The sequence below is a fragment of the Somniosus microcephalus genome, chromosome 1 (assembly GCF_052327205.1).
Source record: "Somniosus microcephalus isolate GS21.2 chromosome 1, FLI_Smic_1.0, whole genome shotgun sequence".
Lineage (NCBI taxonomy): Eukaryota > Metazoa > Chordata > Chondrichthyes > Squaliformes > Somniosidae > Somniosus > Somniosus microcephalus.
In genome coordinates, this window is record NC_140987.1 from 96,394,659 (window position 1) to 96,419,971 (window position 25,313).

The 25,313-nt window shown below is 48.3% G+C and overlaps 1 protein-coding gene across 2 annotated transcripts in view; it reads left to right on the forward strand.

Moving 5' to 3' along the window:
* carm1l (coactivator-associated arginine methyltransferase 1, like) overlaps window positions 1–25,313 on the forward strand; it is a 241,822-nt gene that overhangs the window by 52,572 nt on the left and 163,937 nt on the right. For both annotated transcript variants that reach the window (XM_085984189.1, XM_085984184.1), the window contains exon 2: window positions 11,673–11,798. In XM_085984189.1, coding sequence (XP_085840315.1) covers window positions 11,673–11,798 — 126 coding nt within the window. The remainder of the gene's footprint in view (window positions 1–11,672; window positions 11,799–25,313) is intronic.

Consider the following 25,313-nt stretch of genomic DNA (forward strand, 5'->3'; position numbering starts at 1 on the left):
ATACTACACTGTAGCACAATAGTAGCTTTGAATTTTTAGTTCTGATGGACAAGAATGTGATTGAAGACTGGCAGTTTGTGCATATAATGACAGGCTTGCATTTATATATAGTACCTTATATATAACATCTCTCAGAAACATCTAAAAATACTTCACATACAATGAAATAATTTGAAATGTAGCAGATCATTTTTCACACATTATGGACCCACAAGCAGCATGAGATTGGTTATGGCGAAGAATGTTGCTCTGAAGAACTCCGATCTTTCAAGTAGTGTCACGGGACGGTTACCTCAGTACTGTGTTGGAGAGTCAGCCTACATTATGTGCTCAAATCTGAGAGTAGGGCTTGGAGCCACACAAGCTTCTCACTCAAGATGACATTGGGGTAGATTCCCCGGAGTGGACTTTGGGTGGCTGGTCGGATGAATGCGCCGACCAACCCCCCCCCCCGATAGCCCCAGCGGGCAGTCGGTCAATTTTGATCTCTGGAAGGGGGGAAGCCAGAGTGGCAACGACCTAGGCTGGTTTTGTGGAGCTCGGGTGACCACTCCTGCTCGTCCTGGCCCCACAAAAATAACAGGCAATTTACCTGTCTTCGGCCCAGCCATTGTCTGTGATATACCTATCAATTCAGTTCATGAAAAGCGACGAGTTAAGTTAGTAACTATAGGTTTTTATTGGCTAAATAACAGAGCCCACCCTCGTGGGTGATCGGATCCAACAAGGAGGAATACCAGCCAGTCGACCACCTTTATACCTGGGCAAGCAGGCGGAGCCATGGGCGGAGTCAGCTGTGGTCAGCCCAGGTATAACAGCGTGGCAAGAGGTGACCTTGTGTAGTGATACAACAGTGTAAACAGTGATAACCATAGTGTAACGATAGTGAACGATAAAAGTGGTTTACCACATTCACCCCTTGTTTAAATTTGAGTCCGGTGGGGTGAAGTGTACTACCAGTTCGGGTATGTCAGTCTGTCCGGAGGCCTCGTAAGCCTTTCTGATCGGCGCGGCGGCGGTGGTGCAGTATCCGATGTTAATGCTGGTGTCTGCGTGGTCGGCGAAGGCTCGTGGGGTTCCGGCATGCCGTCTACCTGGGCTGGATTTGGGGGGGTGGTGGGGGGTAACGGTGGTGTCTCAGGGGTGCCCGAGGGTGCGAGGTCTCGTAAGGAGACTGTGTCCTCCCGCCCGTCTGGGTATGCCACATAGGCGTACTGGGGGTTGGCGTGCAGGAGGTCCACCCTCTCTACCAGGGGTCCATTTTATGGGCCCTCACGTGCTTTCGCAGCAAGACGGGCCCCGGAGAAGTCAGCCATGTTGATAGCGAGGTTCCCGTAGTCGACTTCCTGGGGAAAACAAACATTCGTTCATGGGGGTTGGCGTTAATGGCAGTGCAAAGCAGTGACCGGATGGAATGCAGCGCTGCCGGGAGGACTTCCTGCCAGCGAGAGGTTGGGAGGCCCTTAGACTTTAAGGCTAAGAGAACGGCCTTCCAGACAGTCGCGTTCTCTCTTTCCACCTGGCCGTTCCCTCGGGGGTTGTAGCTGGTGGTCCTGCTTGCAGCAATACCTCTCGCTAGTAGGAACTGGCGAAGTTCCTCGCTCATGAAGGATGAGCCCCGGTCGCTATGTATATAGTTCGGGAACCCGAACAAGGCGAAGAGGTCGTTCAGGCATTTGATGACCGTGGTACTGGTTATGTCTGGGCAGGGGAAGGCAAAGGGGAAACGGGAGTACTCATCAATAATGTTGAGGAAGTACACATTACGGTCAGAGGACGGGAGGGGCCCCTTAAAATCGATGCTCAAGCGCTCGAAGGGGCGGGTGGCCTTGATCAGGCTTGCTCTGTCCGGCCTAAAGAAATGCGGTTTGCATTCGGCACAGGTTTGGCAGTTCCTGGTCATGGTCCTGACCTCCTCGATGGAGTAGGGCAGGTTGCGGGCCTTAATGAAGTGGTAAAGTCTGGTGACCCCGGGGTGGCAGAGGTCGTTGTGGAGGGTCTGCAGTCTATCAATTTGCGCGTTGGCGCATGTACTTTGTGATAGAGCATCTGGGGGTTTGTTCAGTTTACCAGGCCGGTACAAGATATCATAATCGTGGGTGGAGAGCTCGATTCTCCACCTCAAGATCTTGTCGTTCTTGATTTTGCCCCTCAGCTTGTTATTAAACATAAAAGCGACCGAACGCTGGTCGGTGAGGAGGGTAAATCGTTTGCCTGCCAGGTAATGCCTCCAGCGTCGTACTGCCTCCACGATCGCCTGGGCCTCCTTCTCGACCGAAGAGTGTCGGATCTCAGGGCCCTGGAGGGTCCTTGAGAAGAAGGCCACAGGTCTCCCCGCCTGGTTAAGGGTTGCAGCTAGGGCGAAGTCGGATGCATCGCTCTCCACTTGGAAAGGGATAGACTCATCCACCGCGTGCATTGTGGCCTTAGCAATGTCTCCCTTTATGAGGGAGAAGGCTGCGCATGCTTCTGCCGTCAGGGGGAAGGAGGTGGATTTCATGAGGGGTCTGGCTTTGTCCGCATAATTGGGCACTCATTGGGCATAGTAGGCGAAGAGCCCCAGGGTTCTCTTCAGCGCCTTTGGACAGTGGGGGAGGGGAAGTTCCATGAGGGGGCGCATTCTTTCGGGGTCGGGGCCGATGACTCCATTCTCTACTACGCAGCCGAGGATGGCAAGGCGCGAGGTGTTAAACACACATCTCTCCTTATTGTAGGTGAGGTTCAGCCGTACGGAGGAATCTCTCCAGATTAACATCATGGTCCTGCCGGTCGCGGCCGCAGATGGTGACGTTATCTAGATAAGGGAACGTGGCATGCAGCCCGTTCTGGTCAACCATCCGGTCCATCTCCCTTTGGAAGACCGAAACCCCGTTGGTGACGCCGAAGGGAACCCTAAGGAAGTGGTAGAGGCGGCCATTCGCCTCAAAGGCGGTATACTGGCGGTCCTCAGGGCGGATAGGGAGTTGGTGATAGGCCGACTTAAGGTCGATGGTAGAGAATACCCGGTACTGTGCAATCTGATTGACCATATCAGATATGCGGGGAAGGGGGTATGCGTCCAGCTGGGTGTACTGGTTTATGGTTTGGCTGTAGTCGATGACCAGGCGGTGTTTATCGCCGGTCTTAACGACTACGACCTGGGCACGCCAGGGGCTGTTGCTTCTCTCGATGATGCCCTCCTTCAGGAGTCGCTGCACCTCGGAGCTAATAAAAGCTCTGTCCCCGGCGCTGTACCGCCTGCTCTTGGTAGCGACGGGTTTACAGTCGCGGGTGAGGTTAGCGAACAGGGAGGGGGGCGGGACCTTGAGGGTGGAATTTTGAATCACCTACAAATGAGCAACCCCCAATGCTATCACTACGACACCCTGAAATGCCAAGAGCTGACCTTAAAGAAGAATACCCTCAGTCAACTAGTCCTGGGACTCCGTGAAGTAACTACTAACAATAACCAGCCCCAGGACAGTGACAGGGCAACACAAAGAATTCGACCCAACACAATCGTCGCTAAGCAAAAGGAAAAATATCTGACATATTGGGCAGAAACAACAAAAACCCAAAGCAAACTCAATTGCTACTTGGCCCTAAACAGACAATACAACATAGCTGATTACCTGACCATGGTAAAGGATAACAAACTGAGAAGAACCTTGACAAGGTACAGACTTAGCGAACATAGCCTAGCGATCGACAAAGGCAGACCAGGCTGCCAAGAGAAGACAGGATATGCTCTCACTGCAGTCAGGGAGTAGTGGAGACAGAGATGCACTTCCTCACAGCCTGTGGAAAATATCAGGGCATCAGGGAGAATTTCTACCAAAAATTCTCCCAATTATGCCCTGAATTCAGAAATCTGAATGACAACCAAAAACTCCCATTCCTACTGGGGAGGAGAGAAGCTGTGTAACACTGGCGGCACACTATGTTACAGCTTGCCATGAACAGAGGGACAACCAGTAAACTAAGAAAATATATATAAACAAGGCGAATGTATATTTATACACTCAGGGATATACCTGTTTATACACTGGATGAATAGAACTGCGTTTATGTGTTCAACCATAAATGTATTTTGATGCTTTGGCAACATAAGATGTACCTTATCATGCCAATAAAGCGATTTGAATTTGAATTTGATAGGCCGCAGGTGGTACGCGGTGGGCGGTTTAAAAGCTGCTGGTTGTAGACTGTGAGTGGGGGGAGGGGTCCACCGTATGCCAAAGTGACACTTTGAAGGTGGGATTGGAAATCCAGCCCTAGTAGGACGGCAGCACAGAGCTGGGGCAGGACGAGAAGTTTAAAATTTTTATACTCCGTGCCCCTAACCGACAGGGTCACAACACAGTAGCCGCTGATGTCTGTAGAATGGGACCTCGACGCCATCGAGATCCGGTTGCGCGTTGGCCGGACAGTGAGGGAGTAGTGGCTCATCGTGTCTGGATGGATGAAACTCTCCGTGCTTCCGCTGTCGAACAGGCAGGTCGTGGCGTGGCCGTTTACTTTGATGGCCATCATGGACTTGGACAGGTGATGCGGGCGAGCTTGGTCAAGTGTGACGGAGGCTAGTGTATGGCTGAGCGAGCTGCTGTAGTCTGCGGGTGAGGCGGTGGTCAGGTCTGGAGACAAGGTGGCGGTTGAGTGTGGTGAACAAAATGGCGGCGCCCACGACGTTGAATAAAATGGCGGAGAAGATGGCCGCCCCCACAACTCACATGAGGCACTGCCAGCATCGGTGGCCTTGATCAAAGATGGACGCCCCCACGACTCACACGAGGGGATACTGGCATCTGTGGCCTTGATGAAAGATGGCCGCCCCCACAACTCGCATGAGGCACTGCTGGCGTCTGTGGCTTTCCCCCTGCAGGCCTTCGCAAAGTGGCCTTTCTTGTGGCAGTCGGAGCAGGTCGCGTTTCTTGCAGGGCAGCGCGCCCTCGGGTGTTTCGCCTGGCCACAGAAGAAGCAGCCGGTGGCCCGATCGCGGGGCTCCGATGTCGCAGCCAGTACCGGGGGTGGCGGTCCCGATCGGTTCCGGGACACCGACGCTGTGGTAGGTCCCAGAGGCGGCGGTGCGAGGGGTATTGCGGCCGGGGTCGGGCCCGAGTCCCAGGGTCGCGCAGCACAGTACCTGGAGTACGCCTCGAGGTCCCGATGGGCCACTTCCAAGGAGCGAGCGAGGATAGCAGCTGTTTTCAGGTCGAGGTCCTTTGATTCCAGCAGTCTTTGCCGTGAGTAGTCTGACCGAAGGCCTTTCACGAAGGCATCTCGGATGTTTCCATCTGTATGTTCTGCAGCTGTTACGGCTTTAAAGTCACAGTCCCTGCCGAGTATTTGCAGCGCCCGTAAGAAATCATCAACTGACTCTCCTGGCTGTTGCGAGCGGGATCTTAGGAGATGCCTGGCGTACATTGAGTTTACAGGGCTCCGATACTGTTCTTTTAGCAGGTTGAGGGTGTCCTCGTATGTGGCAATGTCCCGGATGAGTGCAAATACTTTAGGGCTCACCTGAGCGGTCAGAACTCTTAGTTTGGATGCCGGAGGCACGCCGGATTCTCCCAGGTAGGCTTCGAAGCAGCTCAGCCAGTGTTCGAAGTCGAGGGCTGAATTCGCAGCCTGTGGGTTTAGATCCAGGTACGGCGGCCGGAGGGCTCGTAGCCAGGCCGGCTGCTGGGGCTGTTGCAGATGGCCGTTTGGCTGAGGCTGTACGTCTGACTGGTCGTTTGGCTGCTCCGTTGTAGACATTTCAAAATTTAGCCAATAAAATTGATATACCTATCAATTCAGTTCATGAAAAGCGACGAGTTAAGTTAGTAACTATAGGTTTTTATTGGCTAAATAACAGAGCCCACCCTCGTGGGTGATCGGATCCAACAAGGAGGAATACCAGCCAGTCGACCACCTTTATACCTGGGCAAGCAGGCGGAGCCAGCTGTGGTCAGCCCAGGTATAACAGCGTGGCAAGAGGTGACCTTGTGTAGTGATACAACAGTGTAAACAGTGATAACCATAGTGTAACGATATAAACAGTGATAACCATAGTGTAACGATAGTGAACGATAAAAGTGGTTTACCACAGTCTGATACTAGGCTCCATCCATTCAGGCATAAAATTGCATCGGGTTCTATTGGCGTAAAATTGCATCGGGTTCTAATGACGTCACTGGGCCCAGATTTCAATATTTAATTTAGCTGGCCGCCTATTCAGAAGACCCCAGCAAGTTGCAAAAGGCCAATGCGATGACAGGAACAGAGCGGGCGGTAAGTTCTTCCATGCCATTTCCAGGTCTCTACTGCCCCATTTCCGCCGGGTGGGTGGCCTCAAAATTCAGCCCATTGTTACCAACTGAGATAAGCTCACAAATCATCGGTAATTCACTGCAGCCTTTAAAGGCTATTAAGCTACCATTAAAGTAAATTAATCAACTCTTATGAGGCTGCCTGTTTCAGACATCCCATATTTCAAAATTCCATTTTAGGAACACTCTGATACCTGCCATTTCTATTCCAAATAGTTCATCTGAGTTTCTATTCAAGCTAAGTTAGTGTTCACTCAAGCTGTATTTTCCTTAAGAGGTCAGCCTTCCTTGTGTGGTGTTCTGCCACAGTTAGTTTCTGCCAAACTGAGACAGCGTGCAAATTCTGGGCTAGTCCTGGACATTGAAGGCCAATCAGGAGCTTTGCAGTCTAGACCATAAAACCATGCTTGATGAAAAGCCCTGGATTCAAAATAGATAAAATCTTATTAAATGCCAACTCTGATGGGGAAGATTTAAACAGTATGGAATAATTCAATTTCAGATGTCAGTTCTTCTGTATTTTTCAGTGAACCTTTCACCTCGTTAAGGTGAGTGATGCCAGTGCCAGTAAATGAAACACTTTCCAAAGTCGGAGTCCCAATGCCGGGATCAAGGACTCCCAGGTCAGGTATAGCATAAGCCAGATGCAGAGTAAAACTCTTGAGGCAGGTTTACGAATTTGTGCTCCCAATGTGGACCTTTCCATGCTGGAATTACATGTCAGGAATTTAAGTGTAGAGGTCAGCAGACCCCACATGATTTTCTGTCCATTAATTGTAATTCCTCCTGCTCCTTTTGTTTTTACTCAGGCTGACTTTTTCACTAACATTATCGACAGGAGGAGTTTTCACCTCCAGTGTGACTTAGCCGCAACACTGCACCACTGTGAATTACTTTGTTTTCCATCCCACCTCTTTCTGAATGGGACAGGTAATGCTGTGCTGAATCGTGGAGTTTTGTGCTGTGGATTTATACCAACTTGGTGAATACTAGTCTCCCATATTTCACATAGGATCTTCACATAGCAACTAAAGTGATTCCTTTGTGAGACTCATTGATTGTTTTTGTCCTGTTAAATGGGCATGAAATCTTGTTTGTGTAGTCTTTTTCTTCCAGATCCAGATTAGGAGACCACTTTGCGGAACACCTCCGTTCAGTCCGTAAGGGTGACCCCGAGCTTCTGGTCGCCTGTCATTTTAATTCACCGCCCCATTCCCACTCAGACCTCACTGTACTCGGGCTCTTGCATTGTTCCATGGAAACCCAGCGTAAGCTCGAGGAACAGCACCTCATCTTCCGATTAGGCACTCTACAGCCTTCCGGACTCAATATCGAGTTCAACAATTTCAGATCATAACCTCGGCCCCTATTACATTTCTATATATATTTTTTATCCACACCTTTGTTTTGTGCCCTTCCCCCTTTTTTTCTCTCCCACATGGCAGCTGTCTCCCATTCTGCCAGTGCATTTCACACTTAATCTACAGCCGTCTTTTGTCTCCACTAGTCCTATCACCATCTTGTCTCGTTTTGAATACCTCTTAATGTCTCTTCACTTCTCTCTTGTTCTTTCATCGCCATTTCCCAGCCCCCAAACTGGCCTTTTAATTTGTTTCATTTCCTGTGTTTTTTCAGTCCTGACGAAGGGTTTCGACCTGAAACGTTGACACTCTTTTTCTCTCTGCGGATGTTGCCTGGCCTGCTGAGTTTTTCCAGCATTTCTGTTGTTATTTCGGATTTCCAGCATCCGCAGTATTTTGCTATCGTTCCAGTGTTTACTGGTCCTGTTGAGCGTTCCCCCACAAACTCAGTCCTTTCCCAGCGTGTCCGGTCGTCTTTCACGTGACTTTATCAAGCTTATACTGTGCTGCAGCGCCCTCTGAGCTGCTTCAGTGTAATTAGAAGCAAGTGGCCACTAAAATCTGTGGCTTTCTATCCCTTACCTACTGTTACGGTTTCCAAAATAAAATATTAGACTCCCCCCTCCACCCCCATAATCCAGTAGGTAATGGCACTGTGTGTTGTGCTGGCAAGAACAGAAGGGTCCTAAGTTCTAAGTCAGGATGGTAGTGGGGCTACGCTGTTTAACTTGGCATCTGAGCCATAGGCCAGGGCGGGGTGCGGAAATCAGCCATGGTTCCCTTTCCTGGTTGCTATACAATGGGCGAGAATAGGATTTGAGTTGGTTCTAATGGCTCCCATAGTCAATTAGCTTGCTGGCACGAACTGTTTAGGCTCACACATGAAAAATGGCCATTTGGAACTGGAGACGTTATGCTTGTAGAATTTGAGCAATGAGAAATGGCCTCTTCAGGAGAGGAACGATAAAGAAGGAAATTGGAGGAAAAATTAAATGGGGGGGTGGGGGGGGAAGGAAACCTAACATTCTTGTTATAATTGTTTCATATATGTATTTCCCCCTCTTCCAGTTTTCTCCTCTGTTGACTGCTTGCTGAGTTATGGTTTCACGGGCACTGGTTGCCCTCTAAGTAAGTGCCCATTCCTCGTGTGTGAGCCGAAACGGTCAGCTATTCAACTGCAGGGTGACCTCACAGCTGAGCCAGATCCTATCTTCCCCCAATGTTCTCACGCCGACACTTCCCAAGGGTCAACAACAGATAGAAATCACAAACAGGAACGCTGGCTGAGCTTCCCTCCCTAATTTGGGGACGCTAAAGCCAATTTTAACACCTTTAATGCTGTCCTGACTGAGATCAGCTCACTCAGCACTTCACTTTGAACTGGGGACCTTCCTAGTCTGTATGACTTGGTTAATCAGTACTTGTTTTATGCTTGTTGGTCCATTGCATCGGCCTTTGATTTTGGGGTCTTCCTGGTCTGTATGGTTCAGTACTACACTGAACTGCTAAGCTATCAGGAAGCTCTATTAATCCGTATTAACTGTGAAGCTACCAACAGTAGAGTTGAAACCAGTTAACTGCTGGTCATATCCAGCTATAGGATCGGCATATTATGATTATATTTTCAGTACCTTGTTTTTACAGATAACTTGTGTAACTTGCAAAATAATGTATTTAACTGCATAAAAATTCCACCAAACGTTTGTTTTACTTTTAAGACAAAAAAGTATTTGTAGGGCATTGCCTCTATTATAGTTTATTGGCCGCACAGTGTGGTGAGTCTAGAGGGAAAAGCAGGTGTTGTTAAGCAGCAAATCACACTGTTATTTTAGTCCTGAGGCATTTAATGATGAATGGAGTGTGACAACAGGCCATTGAATTCTTACACCTTAGTTTATTGGCCAGATTCCTTCTGTAATTTGTCATGTGTCAAAGGAAGCAGAGGAAACACACAGCTGTAATACTGTTCCGGGTAGCCATGTGGTGCCTGTAAATTAGGTAACATAAGGACCACCAGGTCAGCTCTGTTCAGTTATCAGTCAGACAGTCTGTGAGGTTTGCAGAGGCCAATGAAAAGTTCAATGAAAGAGGACCTCCACCTCTCATGATGATGGACAGAGAGTGTTCAAAATTCAATGTAATCTATTACCATAGGCGAACATGTGTGACATAATAGTTGGTGTGTTTGTAGAGTACAATTTTCAAACCGGGGCAGCTGTAATGTAAAATGAATATTGCTGGCTGCAATCCGCAGTTTGCAGTGTCGGTCTCAGACCAATAGTATAGTATAACTGCAGCCTAAAAGCAGGGCATGCTGTGGATGCAGGATTTTATTGTTGTAGCATGCTGCTGCATTGTGTATTTTGTAAGGTGGAAGTTTTTACATTGTAATTTCTTCATGTGGCAAATTCCTCATTGCAGTCGAAATGGCAGGAATAGCGCTGAACACGGACAAGGCACTGCCCCACAGAAATAGAAAGTCCAACAGGCCTGCCAAGCTGGGTTTCTCTTGCCTACATCCTGTAAAGTGGCACAGGAGGGTAAGACCATCTGTGGTGAAGTGAGAACAGGCTTGACTATAATGACCCCATGGTGAAATGAGGTGGCTTTTACCCATAGATATGTGAAACCCTTCTGTTAGGTTTGTATCGTGTTGTCACTTGTCCTACGGTGAAATTGGTAAGCACCAGGAATCATTTAATTTCATAGAATTACACAGGATCTACAGCACAGAAACGGGCCATTTGGCCCAACTGGTCCATGCCAGTGTTTGTGCTCCTCCCATTCCTCCATCTAACCCTGTCAGCATAACCTTCTATTCCTTTCTCCCTCGTATATTAATCGAGCTTCGCTTAAATACATCTATGTTGTTCGCCTCAACTACTCCTTGTGGCAGCCTGTTCCACATTCTGAGTAAAGAAGTTTCTCCTGAATTCCCTATTGGATTTATTAGTGACTATCTTATATTTATGGCCTCTAGTTTTGATCTCCTAACAAGTGGAAACATTTTCTCTACATCTACCCTATCAAACCATAAGAACATAAGAATTAGGAGCAGGAGTAGGCCATACGGCCCATCGAGCCTGCTCTGCCATTCAGTAAGATCATGGCTGATCTTCAACTCCAACTCCACTTTCCTGCCCAGTCCCCATATCCCTTGATGCCCTTAGAGTCCAAAAAGCTATCGTTCTCAGCCTTGAATATACTCAATGACTCAGCATCCACAGCCCTTTGGGGTAGAGAATTTCAAAGGTTCACAACCCTCTGAGTGAAGAAATTCCTCCTCATCTAAGTCTTAAATGGCCAACCCCTTATCCTGAGACTGTGGCCCCTAGTTCTAGACTCTCCAGCCAGGGGAAACAGCCTCTCAGCATCTACCCTGTCAATCCCACTCAGAATCTTATATGTTTCAATGAGATCACCTCTCATTCTTCTAAACTCCAGGGAGTATAGGCCCATTCTACTCAATCTCTCCTCATAGGACAACCCTCTTATCCCAGGAATCAATCTAGTGACCCTTCATTGCACTGCCTCTAAGACAAGTATGTCCTTAGATAACTGTCCTTGGATAAACCCTTTCATAATCGTAAAGATCTCTGGAGTCAGCCTTCCCTTTTTTATAGTAATTTCAGTACAATGTGCCCCTTAACTTAATTTAACCTGCTCACTGAGCCTTACCCGGAGGTTTTTTTGTAAGAATTAATGTTATTTTGACTCGACAACTACATCAGCTGAGTCAGGACATCACTCATAACAAGAAATACGCCTCATGCTTATGCACGCATGAAACAAATATCCAAAGCATCTGCAAACCCAGAATTACACATGAAGGCAGCACAAACGCTGTTTGCCCACTTAAAAATAGTGTTGTGCACTGCGATTTGTCATGTGGAGGAGTCAGAATGGAGCTGACACTGTCGTAAAGATTAGACGTTACTAAAAGCTTGAATATACAGCTGCAAACCAAATGAGAGCCAATAAAAGATGTCGGTGTTTTGATATGAGATTTCTTTTCTTTCAGGAAATGGAGTGTGTGTGTTCAAATGTTCCGTGAACCGGGAGACAGAAAGCTGCCGTGTGGGAAAACAGGCCTTTCTCATTACAGTGGGATACAGCAGTGTGCTACTTCAGTTTAAATCACTTAATGGTGAGTATGTGATTGGGAGCTTGTACTATCCATTCCGACAGTAGTCTGGGGTGGATGTCTCACCTATAATGTCTAGATGTGATGTAATAACTTGAACCAATTTGTCCTCTAATGAATTATTTTATATTCACGTTGAACTGTTTGGTGCCTATTTTTAATATTGGGTTCAGTTCCTGCCTTGTGTGAAATCCTCACAGTTTGGATTGAATCTAGAACCTTCCTGTCCATGTGTTTTGAGTGTTGCACTAAGCAGTATGTTTACCCGCTCAGGGCATCGTGGGAGCCAAACAATTTGCCTTTGAAAATTTGATTGTGATGCAGCACTTCCGGTGTTGGAGCCGCCATAATCAGACCCATGAAAGAGTTGCTTTTGGATGACCCCCGCTTTAATATAGGGCCATCCTGCCAAATTCTGGCCAAATTGCCAAGGGACTTAGGACCGTTCTGGCTTTACGGGCAAAAAAGAAAAATAGCAGCACTCCAAGAGCAGCCAGCAGCCCTTCCCTGGCTGCTGCCGCTCAGCATTGTGGCCTTTAATTTATTTGGTGTTCCCAGAATAAAGACCAACTACTACACGCTGGAAGCGCCAAATAAAATCTAATGAACTGACCTTGCATTATCGTGTAAGGTGCGTCCAGTGCTCAAGGAGTCAATATCCGCTCCAGTGGCTCTGTCGGTTTAGGTGTTTTTATTGGTGCTAAAGCATTACTTACATCGGGGTTATTGTATCAATGTAGGCTCCTGTAAGTGCCATGCTTAAAAAAAAACAAAAAAACAAATGTACAACTGGGTCAATATGTAAACCTGTGTTTTATTTTTAATTTCAAAGAAATGATTTGGAGCTTGTCCCTAACTGATGAACACTGTAAGCAAAGCTCTCAGTGTTGTTCCCTACTATTATTAAATATGCCAAGCCATGTCTTTAAACTAATGTCACGTCCCCAGCAGCTGGAAAGACTCTTCAAAACGAGGGTCAGTGTCGGAGAAACTGGCTAGCCTATCCATCAGATAACTACACAACATTAATTTTTAAACTGTGATTCAGTAGAAGGACTTGCTTAATTTATTGCTGTTTTTAGACAAAATATATGATGTCTACTGAATATATTGCTCTTCAGAGTGGCTGTAGGACAACAGTTCTATTAGACTCAAAAGGAACTGCTAGGCCCCTTTCCACATGCCCCCTGCTGTTTATGGAATGATGCAAGCTGCCAAATAGACAGTAGTCATATTCTCAAAGACAAACCTTATTTACTTTCTAGATTTCTGCCTCCTTCCAAGTAGCACCAATGGGTTAATGGAGGCATCCAGTGACATATGTATGAGTCCTGTCTTGACCTCTGACTTTCCATATATAAGGGGCAAATTAGTTATACAAGTAATAAAATTACCACAATATATATTTTTTAAATGTATTGGCCCCAAAATTCCTGGAACTGGAATTCCTGGTAAGTCGCATTTACACCCAGTGGACAGTTGGAGTATGTGCTGAAATCTGGCTCCACCTGATTCCACCCCATTGGACCGAACTTTTAAATTCCAGTCCGGTGGGTGGGGGGGTGGGCAAATTTTTCACCCGTCGCCCCCACCACATTATGGGGGCCAGTCACGGAGAGATTCTGGGCTTCCCTGGGAAAGCCCTCCCTTCACGCTCTTCAGTGGCCTCGGAACTCGTGTCAATTGAGACATGACGTTAGTCCCTTTTGAGGTCTTCTAAAGGCCCAAAACTTTTACTAGAGTAAGGCAGTTGATTCCAGAGGGGATCGATTACCTTCACTAGTTGGGAGTGGCTCCAGTGGGAGCTGACGAGTTTATAAAATATTTTTTTTCTTCTGCGCATTTGGGCTTCAGGAGGACTGTGCGCCGCCTTGGAACAGCAACTTACATTTATAGTTACACCAGCAGAGAAGGGCCCTGGGTATTTCTAGGTCATTATTGAAGAAAATGTACTGGTGTTTCTTTCATCACAACAACATGATGAAATACAGCAAAAAAATGTTTCTGTAAGTGTATTCTTCAGAATAACTTTGTAAAATGACGCCAGTAGCATCACACAGGTTGCAGAAATCTCTGAAAAATGTTAAAATGTCATTACATAATAAGCTCAACTAGATAGTTTAAGTGTAAGGTGCATTCACCAATGCAAAGAAGCATTAGTAAGCATCGGTGCCATTTTGACTTTTATTTGTTTATGGTATCTGGGCGTCGCTGGCAAGGCCAGCATTTATTGCCCATCCCTAGTTGCCCTTGAGCAGGTGGTGGTGAGCCGTCTTCTTGAACCGCTGCAGTCCGTGTGGTGATGGTACTCCCACAGTACTGTTAGGCAGGGAGTTCCAGGATTTTGACCCAGCGACGATGAAGGATCGGCGATATACTTCTAAGTCAGGATGGTGTGTGACTTGGAGGGGAACTTGGAGGTGGTGGTGTTCCCATGCGCATGCTGCCCTTGCCCTTCAAGGTGGAAGAGGTCGTGGGTTTGGGAGGTGCTGCCAAAGAAGCCTTGGCGAGTTGCTGCAGTGCATCTTGTAGATGGTACACACTGCAGCCACGGTACGCCGGTGGTGGAGGGAGTGAATGTTTAAGGTGGTGGATGGGGTGCCAATTAAGCGGGTTGCATTGTCCTGGATGGTGTCGAGCTTCTTGAGTGTTGGAGCTGCACTCATCCAGGCAAGTGGAGAGTATTCCATCACACTCCTGACTTGTGCCTTGTAGATGGTGGAAATGCTTTGGGGAGTCAGGAGGTGAGACACTCGCTGCAGAATACCTAGCCTCTGACCTTTTGTTGCCACAGTATTTATGTGGCTAGTCCAGTTAAGTTTCTGGTTAATGGTGACCCCCCCAGGATGTTGATGGTGGGGGATTCGGCGATGGTAATGCCATTGAATGTCGATGGGAGGTGGTTAGACTCTCGCTTGTTGGAGATAGTGATTGCCTGGCACTTCTGTGGCGCGAATGTTACCTGCCACTTATCAGCCCAAGCCTGAACGTCGTCCAGGTCTTGTTGCATGCAGGCATGGACTGCTTCATTATCTGAGGAGTTGTGAATGACGCTGAACACTGTGCAGTCATCAGCGAACATCCCCATTTCTGACCTTATGTTGGAGGGAAGGTCATTGATGAAGCAGCTGAAGATGGTTGGTCCAAGGACACTGCCCTGAGGAACTCCTGCAGCGATGTCCTGGGGCTGTGATGATTGACCTTCAACCACCACAACCATTTTCTTTGTGTAACCCCTTCACGGTTCTCTAGATATATGTGAGATGTGGTCTCTGTTGTAGACAGTATTCTATAGTCCAGTAAGGAGATCACTACTACAATGGCTTAATTCTAATTATCTTACTTTATAGTTTTAACGTCAGACAGTATAAGAAGATTACGGGTCAATGACCTAAATTAGACATTTGCATACATTAGAATGAATCTAGACATAATAAACATACATTCTCCATTTATATGGATTCAAAGGAGAATCTGTCCCTGTGTCCAAATTCAAGTGCACTCTTTCGTTGGCGCGCTTAAGTTGGAGCTCATGGTATGTATAATGTCTGCAAGACTTATGACTCTGAACCCCTTCATTGAATTCTCTTCACGATCACTGAATCCCACTTTGAGTTCTGGATGCAGAGCTACTAATACGAAGGGCGGCGGCCGAGTTTGGAAGCCCGGGACGGGATGCGGCAGCCATTTGCCTCCTGAGCCCTCTTTTCAGAGCTCCTGCCCTCTTTTCTTCCAGTCGCTCCCGTTTCCCGCTCGAAAAACCCGACTCCACCCCTTCCTCCTGGGGCTTCTGCCTGGAGACTGCGCAGCCTCACTGTCTGCAACAGTTGATACCGGTGCAGAATTATGGAAAGTCTGCTCTTAGTCACATTGTGTCCTTAAAAGTTCTTGCCGTACCTTCACATGGGCAACTTTAACCCAGGGATTTATAACAATGATAATACAGTGTCTAAGTTAAAGATTGATAACCATACTTAGCGTACATAACATTTCCAGTGGGTATTACACTCCCCCCCCCCCCCCCTTACCAAATATAGGCATGTCCCCATGACTAATGAACTTTACACATAAGTGGTTGCATGCTTCCCAACCATGTATAAAGGGAGGTAACATATCGAACCGTAGGGGCTATCATTACACTTGGCACTCCTAGTGTACTGTATGTCAATCTTTCAGGAACCTTCTTAACTCGCTGTGAGCTCCTTATTTCGGATACCCGGTCTTCAGTTCCTTCAACTACGTTGGAGGCGTTGGTTCCTTTGTTATCATGCCTTTCAGTCTCTTTTATCTCCTCCTCAGAAGCATCTGGTTCTTCCCAGACCATGTCCAAGTCTGAGCTAAATGGTTCAGACAATTCATCCAGATTCTGCCTTATGCGTCTTTCTGGGAGGTCGTACCATAGATCCCATTCTTCATCTTCCGACTCATCAGGTTCCTCATGATCCACACGCTGTGTCATGGGTTTTCTGTCTTCTGGAACAAAGTTTTCCTGGTTTCTTGTTTTTTTCCTCCTTCTTCTCTGCAGGGTTCTCCTACTAGGTGTCGGCTCATTATCCGCTGGCGGATCCAGACGCACTTGCTGTCCCAATGGCAGGATATGATTCCGGTGCAGTATTTTTATGGGTCCATTCCCACCTGCAGGTTTTAGCCGAAACACAGGTAGTTGTGACATTTGACTTTTAACAATGTAAGGTGTAGAAGCCCAGCAGTCTGCTAACTTATGTTTCCCTTGAAGTCCTAGGTTCCGTATGAGAACTCGGTCACCAGGCATGAGTTGGGAAAAACGGATCTTCTGGTCATACCTCTGCTTATTTCCTTTATTCTGTTTGGCAGAAACAGACTCAGCAAGTTCATAAGCAGCTTGCAATTCCTTTCTCATGTCAGATACATACTTGAGGTAAGTTCTCTGTGATGTGCCATCACTGGATACTCCGAAACACAAATCCACTGGCATCCTCGCTTCATGTCCAAACATGAGGTAGTACGGTGAAAAACCAGTAGCGTCATTTCGGGTACAATTATAAGAATGAACAAGATGTCCAATGTGCCGACTCCACTTGTTCTTTCGCTTTGAATCCAGCGTTCCAAGCATGTCTAACAAAGTACGGTTAAACCGCTCAGGTTGAGGATCTCCCCGAGGATGGTATGGAGTTGTTCTTGACTTCTCAATCCCGAGCATGGACAACAACTCATGTATAAGTCTACTTTCAAAGTCTCTACCTTGATCACTGTGTATTCGCATTGGCAGTCCATAGTGGATGAAGTATTTCTCCCACAACACTTTGGCAACGGTGGATGCTTTCTGATCCTTTGTGGGAAAAGCTTGGGCGTAGCGAGTATAATGATCTGTAATGACCAAGACATTTGCGGTATTGCTGGAATCGGGTTTGATGGACAGAAAATCCATACAGACAAGGTCTAGAGGTCCATCACTTTGCATGTGAAACAGAGGAGCAACTCTTTTAGGTAAAGTCTTTCTCTGGACACAACGTGCACAGGACTTGCAGAACTCCTCAACCGCAGACTTCATACGCAGCCAATAGAATCTGTCCTTGACCAACCCATAGGTCTTATCTACTCCCAGATGACCTGCGTCATCATGCAAAGACTTCATCACTATTTCCCTGTACTTTTCAGGCAGGACCAACTGTGAATGACATGGTTTAGTGGGTGGGTGCGTGATTCTACACAACACTCCCTCTTTAATTTCCAAGTGGTCCCATTCTCTTAGGAGCAGACGACAGTCAGGATGTTTTGATTTGTCGATCCGTGTAATATCACCCAGACGGAGAGCTGAAAACACCTCATGAATACAGGGATCCTCCTGTTGTGCTTTGGATATTTCAGATGAACACAACATGGGTAAGTTTTGTACATCCAAACTGGAAAGGTTGCAAAATGCCTGGGGAACAGCATGCATTGACGCTCCCAAGTGGTCAATCTCTCGGGCATGAAATGAATTCTTTGGTCCAGATACCACGGACATCTGACACATTACTTTCACATCTGCTGAAGCAACATCTTTCCACTCTGGTTTCTGGTAGTGTGGGCGACGAGACAGAGCATCTGCGTCAATGTTCTGGTTCCCAGGTCTGTACCTGAGACTAAAGTCGTAAGCAGATAGTGCAGCAAGCCAGCGGTGGCCGGTGGCATCAAGTTTTGCCGAAGTCAACACATAGGTTAATGGATTATTGTCTGTCCTCACTTCAAACTTCGCTCCATACAGATAATCCTGCAGCTTATCCACCACCCCCCACTTCAACGCCAAGAATTCTAGCTTATGAGCTGGGTAGTTACGCTCTGATGGCGTAAGACTGCGACTGATGAACGTTACGGGTCTCAGCCCTGCTCCTTGGTCCTGATACAACACACCACCCAACCCTTCTTGACTGGCATCCACGTGTAGCACATATGGCAGCCGTGGGTTTGCAAAAGCCAACACGGGGGCTTAAGTAAGACTTTGCTTTAAGGTGTGGAAGGCCTCTTCGCATTTCTCATCCCATCTAACACCAAAAGGCTCAGAGGGTTTAAAGTAGTCCTTGTTCTCTTTACCTTTAGCCTTTTTCTTCCTCTCGGCTGGTGGGAGGTAACCAGCCAGCAGCTGATTCAGAGGATGGGCCACTTTGGAGTAATCCTGCACAAAGCGCCTGTAATATCCGCAGAATCCAAGAAATGACTGCAAGGCAGTCACTGTGTTCGGTTTGGGCCATGTGGTAACAGCTTCGATCTTGGATGGATCTGTGGCTACTCCATCCTGTGATACAATATGCCCCACATAGGACATGGATGTTTGGCAAAACGGATACTTGTCCAATGATAGCTTGAGACCTTCATCCTCCAGGCGACCAAGCACTTTCAGCAACCGAGCTTCGTGTTCTTCAAGGGTTGCCCCAAACACAATGATATCATCCAAGTACACCAATACTTCGAGCAAGTTCATGTCCCCAACTGTTTGTTCCATTATTCTTTGAAAAGTTGCTGGAGCGCCTGAAACTCCCTGTGGCATCCTTTCAAATTGGTAGAACCCAACTGGACATATAAAGGCTGTCTTTTCTTTGTCCGATTCACTCATCGGTATTTGGTAGTATCCACTTCTGAGATCCAACACACTGAACCACTTGCTTCCATTAAGACAAGCCAGTGCATCCTCAATTCTTGGAACGGTGTATTGGTCGGGAATAGTACGTCTGTTAAGCGTCCTAAAGTCCACACACATCCGAATCTTTCCGTTCTTTTTCCTCACCACCATTATAGGAGATGCATAAGGACTCCTGGACTCGGTAATTATCTCAGCTTCTTTTAACTGCGACAGGTGCTGTCTCACTGCTTCGATGTCAGCTGGTGCCAGCCGTCGAGACCTCTCCCGAAAGGGTTTATCCTCGGTAATTCTGATAGAATGGCGAGTACTCTTACTACAACCAACATCAAACTCATGAGTAGAGAAAACTCCTCTCCGCTCCATCATCTTCCTGACTAATCGGTCCTTCCATTCTTTAGGAACGAATGAATCTCCAAAGTTGAAGGAGGAGGGTGTCAGATCTCTGGTTGAGCTAACTTTGGACTCTTCCTTCACATGTGACGACAGTACATTTACAGGAAACAGATGCGCAATCGGCATTCCTTTCCTCAATGTGATTCCTTTGCCTGACATATTCCTCACGGTCACTGTAACTCTCCTTGACATCACAGCTGTCGGGGTCTGCAACTCTGGTCTCACCAGAAGCTCATTTGGAAACCATGACTCTTCTGCAGGATCATCAGGTGACTCTATCAGAATGGCTTCAGTACCTGGCGTTCCAGGGAATTTTGGTATCCCAGGGATTCTAGCCACTCCTCCAGGACGCAGGGTGATAGGTTTGGCTCGAACGTACCACACAGTTCCTCTTTTGCTATCATCTACGTCGGAAGAAAGTTCAGGCAGTTTCTCAAAAGCCTTTTTGAAAACAGGGTGAATGTGTCTGGTGCTCAAGAAGTTTTCACCTCCCTGCTCTTTGCAGCTTGTCAGGAGTCGTCTCACTATGGGTGTATTACTGCCAACCAGTATGGAAACCTCACCTTTCACCATGGGGTCAGGGCAAACCAACACAAGTGCATCAATGGTCTCAGTGGTCCCTACATCAGCTTCCAAGAACTCCAACCTCAGCGACAAATAGCCATCATATGGATAATCAGCAGGACTAAGACCCCAGATCTGCAGAAGACTGATTGGGGTTAATGGCAAATGCGTCAGGTATCGGTCATAGAAGGATCTGTACAATATGGTAACCTGAGAACCCGTGTCGAGGATAGCTTTAGTATAAATGCCTTCAATCTGTATTGATACAGCAGAACTCGGCCCTACTAAACCTTCAGGTATGATGTCTTTCATATCCCCTCGTCTATTATTGCACTTAGCGGAACGTGTCTTAACTACAGGGACAGCAGGCCGTTCCATTACTGTGCCCCTTTGTAGTTTCCTGACTTCTTGGTAAGTTTTATGAGACGGTCGTTTACTTTTTTTAGATTTTCCTCACCTCTACATTCTTGCTTGAAATGTCCATCCTTTCCACAGTTATAACAAAAGACTCCAGGTCTATCTCCTTCATGGGGATATCCTTCAGAGGAATCATTCATTTTGCTGTTAGACTTCGCAGGGTGTTCAACCTTTTGCACCCGTGCGTCATCCCTTTCTGTGTTGGGCTTAGACCGAAAATATGCCATCTCGGCTCTCATGACATTTATTTCCTTCTTCAGCTGTTCCATCTCAGGGTTGACATCACCCTTAGGAGTAGGAACTGTAACAGGAGTCACAAGCTTGGACATCACAGCACTCTTTGCTACATTCCGGGCCTGAAGCATATCCTCCTCCTCTCTGACTTCCCTTAGCAGCTCAGTGAAGGTAGGTGGATCTCACAACTTATGGGTCATGCGTATGCGAAGAGCAGTCACGTCTTCGAGCAATGCACCTCGCACAACCTGTTCAATGCGGAACCGATTCATTTCAGGCAACTCAATCCCTCTTTTCCGTAACATACAATGCAGCAGTTTGTCTATTCTCAGCAGATAACTGGACAGCTTCTCTCCCTCACACTGGAATGTGCTTCTGAATCTGACCATCAAATCTGAAATGGTTTCAGTAGTTCCAAAGGCAGTTTCTAGAGCCTGCATGTAGTCAAAGGAAGTAGCAGAGGTGTTCTGCGCCTTTAAGAATCTTACAATGTCAGCAGCAGGACCCTTAAGGCTTTCTACTATTCTCTGCCTCTTCACATTGTCACTGCACTGCCATTCCTCTAGCAGAGGCAGGGTCTGCTCAGCCCAGGCATCGTACTCCTCTTCCCCACTGGGAGTTGGTCTCACTCCTGAGAACATACGGAGCTTACGGTATCCCTGAGCCTCGAAGGGCAGATTGGTGCATTTATCCACCAGAGAACTAATGGCACTGACCAACTGAGTGTTCATATCCAGGGCCGAAGGACCGATCAGACATAAATAGACCACAATCCCGGACGAGCCCACAAAATGTAACCCCTTCACGGTTCTCTAGATATATGCGAGATGTGGTCTGTGTTGTAGACAGTATTCTATAGTCCAGTAAGGAGATCACTACTACAATGGCTTAATTCTAATGATCTTACTTTATAGTTTTAACGTCAGACAGTATAAGAAGATTACGGGTCAATTACCTAAATTAGACATTTGCATACATTAGAATGAATCTAGACATAATAAACATACATTCCCCATTTATATGGATTCAAAGGAGAATCTGTCCCTGTGTCCAAATTCGAGTGCACTCTTTCGTTGGCGCGCTTAAGTTGGAGCTCATGGTATGTATAATGTCTGCAAGACTTACGACTCCGAACCCCTTCGTTGAATTCTCTTCACGATCACTGAATCCCACTTTGAGTTCTGGATGCAGAGCTACTAATACGAAGGGCGGCGGCCGAGTTTGGAAGCCCGGGACGGGATGCGGCAGCCATTTGCCTCCTGAGCCCTCTTCAGAGCTCCTGCCCTCTTCTTCCAGTCGCTCCCTTTTCCCGCTCGAAAAACCCGACTCCACCCCTTCCTCCTGGGGTTTCTGCCTGGAGACTGCGCAGCCTCACTGTCTGCAACAGTTGATACTGGTGCAGAATTATGGAAAGTCTGCTCTTAGTCACATTGTGTCCTTAAAAGTTCTTGCCGTACCTTCACATGGGCAACTTTAACCCAGGGATTTATAACAATGATAATACAGTGTCTAAGTTAAAGATTGATAACCATACTTAGCGTACATAACATTTCCAGTGGGTATTACACTTGTGCTAGGTATGACTCCAGCCAGTGGAGTGTTTTCCCCCTGATTCCCATTGACTTCAGTTTTATTAGGGTTCCTTGATGCCACACTTGGTCAAATGCTCCTTGACGTCAAGGGCACTCACCTCTGGAATTCAGCTCCTTTGTTCATGTTTGAACCAAGGTTGTAATGAGGTCATCATTGACTGCACACATGTGGCCCTTAGGACACCCCATCGCAATCCAGGTATTTTTATCAACCGCAAGGGCTTCCACTCCCTTAACGTTCAGCTGGTGTGTGACCACAAGAAGAAGATTTTGCATGTTTGTGCCAAGTACCCTGGCAGTTGCCATGTGATGCGCTATCAATTACTCATAAAAGACTGAGAGTTAGAAGAGTAACTAAAGGCTTTTATTAACAACAGAATGGAGGTCTGCCTCGAGTGGTCGACCGGTCCAGGATACCAAGGGCTGGGGAGCAGTCACCTTTATACTAGGACCTGTGGGAGGAGTCAGCCGAGGCATGTCCAGGCATGTACACAGTGGAATACAAACAGGACAAACAGGAATACAAACAGTGGTTTACCACATTCACCCCTTGTTCAAAATTGAGTCCGGCGGGGCGAAGTGTACTAAAAGTTAGTGTATTGGAGTCTCTCCGGAGGTCTTGTCTGCCGCTGTGATCGGCGTGGCGACGGCAGGGGTAGTGAAGCTTCCGGCGTCGAGTCCAGCGTAGGCTGTGGCACAGGCGTGTCGTCCTCGTAGATGTCGAGCGGGTCGCGGGGCCCAGGCCTGCCGTCTGCTGGGGCTGGATATCGGATCGTTGGGGGGGGTGGTAGTGGGTAGTGGGTTACTGTGGTCCCCGAGGGTGCAAGGTCTCTTATGGAGACTGTGTCCTCCCGCCCGTCCGGGTATGCGATGTAAGCATACTGGGGGTTGGCGTGGAGGAGTGTGGTAAACCACTTTTATCGTTACACTATAGTTATCACTGTTGTATTGTTATCACCGTTATCACTGTTGTATCACGATACGAGGTCGCCTCTTGTCGCGCTGTTATACCTGGGCTGACCACCTCCGACTCCGCCCATGGCTCCACCTACCTGCCCAGGTATAAAGGTAGTCGACTGGCTGGTATTCCTCCTTGTTGGACCCGATCACCCACGAGGGTGGGCTCTGTTATTTAGTCAATAAAAACCTTTAGTTACGTTCCTAACTCGTCGCTTTTTATTGGACGAATTGATAGGTATATCAATTTTATTGACTAAATTTTAAAGATGTCTACTACTGGCCAGCCAGAAGCCCTCCCAGAAGCACAGCCACACCAGCCGGCTTGGCTGCAAGCCCTCAAACCACCGTACCTGGATCTAAACCCACAGGCAGCAAACGCAGCCCTCAACTTCAAACACTGGCTGGACTGCTTCGAATCCTACCTGGAAGAATCCGGCGCCCCGCAGAGATCCAAACTAAGACTTCTGAACGCCCAAGCGAGCCCGAGAGTATACGCACTCATACAGGACACGACTACGTACGAGGCCGCTATCAACCTACTGAAACAGCAGTACCGCAGCCCGGTAAATTACATGTACACCAGGCACCTCCTAAGATCCCGCCCGCAACAGCCAGGAGAGTCTGTAGCTGAATTTTTACGGGCGCTAAGAGCACTCGGCAGGAACTGTGACTTTAAAGCGGTGACGGCTGTTGAAAATACGGAAGATAATATCCGCGATGCCTTTGTGAAAGGCCTACGGTCCGACTACTCACGGCAAAGACTGCTTGAAGCTAAAGACCTCGACCTGGACAAAGCTGAAGCCCTCGCTCTCTCCCTGGAGGTGGCCCATCAGGACCAGGAGGTGTTTTCCAGGTACTGCTCGCGACCCTGGGACTCGGGCCCGACCCCTACCGCAATACCCTTCGCAGCGCCGCCCCCGGGACCTACCTCGGCGTCCCGGACCCGACCGGGCCCGCCACCCCCGGTAGCGGCTCCGACATCGGGCACCCGCGATCGGGCCGCCGGCTGCTTCTTTTGCGGCCAGGAGAAGCACCCGAGGTCGCGCTGCCCAGCCAGGAACTCTACCTGCACAACCTGCAGGAAGAAAGGCCATTTCTCTAAGGCCTGCAGGAGCGGATCTTCAGAGGCCAGCAGTGCCTCATGCGAACTGTGGGGGCGGCCATCTTCTTTCACGGCAACTGAGGCCAGTATCCCCACACGTGAGTCATGGGGGCGGCCATCTTTGATCAAGGCAACCGACCCCAATAGTGCCTCATGTGAGTTATGGGGGCAGCCATCTTCTCCGCCATTTTGTCCTACCTCGTGGGAGACGCCATTTTACCCACCACGCCCGACTGCCACCGGGCCCCCGGACCCGACGACCGCCTCGCCCGCAGACGACAACGACTCGCTTACCTACACGCTAGCCTCCGTCACTCTGGATCAAGCCCGCCCACACCACCTGTCCAAGTCGATGATGGACATCAAAGTAAACGGCCACGCCACGACCTGCCTGTTCGACAGCGGAAGCACGGAGAGCTTCATCCACCCAGACACGGTGAGCCACTACTCCCTCCCTGTCCTGCCAACGCGCAACCGAATCTCGATGGCATCGAGGTCCCACGCCACGGACATTAGCGGCTACTGTGCTGTGACCTTGTCGGTTAAGGGTACAGAGTATAAAAACTTTAAACTCCTCGTCCTCCCCCAGCTCTGCGCTGCCGTCCTACTAGGGCTGGACTTCCAATCCCACCTCCAAAGTGTAACCCTAGCATACGGTGGACCCCTCCCCCCACTCACAGTCGACAACCAGCGAAGGTTAAACCGCCCACCGCGTAACACCTGCAGCCTATCCACCCTCAAGGTGCCGCCACCTTCCCTGTTCGCTAACCTCACCCCCGACTGCAAACCCGTCGCTACCAAGAGCAGGCGGTACAGCGCTGGGGACAGAGCTTTCATTAGCTCTGAGGTGCAGCGTCTCCTGAAGGAGGGCATCATCGAGGGGAGCAACAGCCCCTGGCGTGCCCAGGTCGTGGTCGTTAAGACCGGCGATAAAAATCGCCTGGTCATCGACTACAGCCAGACCATAAACAGATACACCCAGCTGGACGCATACCCCCTTCCCCGCATATCTGACATGGTCAATCAGATTGCACAATACCGCGTATTCTCGACCATCGACCTTAAGTCGGCCTACCACCAACTCCCTATCCACCCCGAGGACCGCCAGTACACCGCCTTCGAGGCGAATGGGCGCCTATACCACTTCCTTAGGGTCC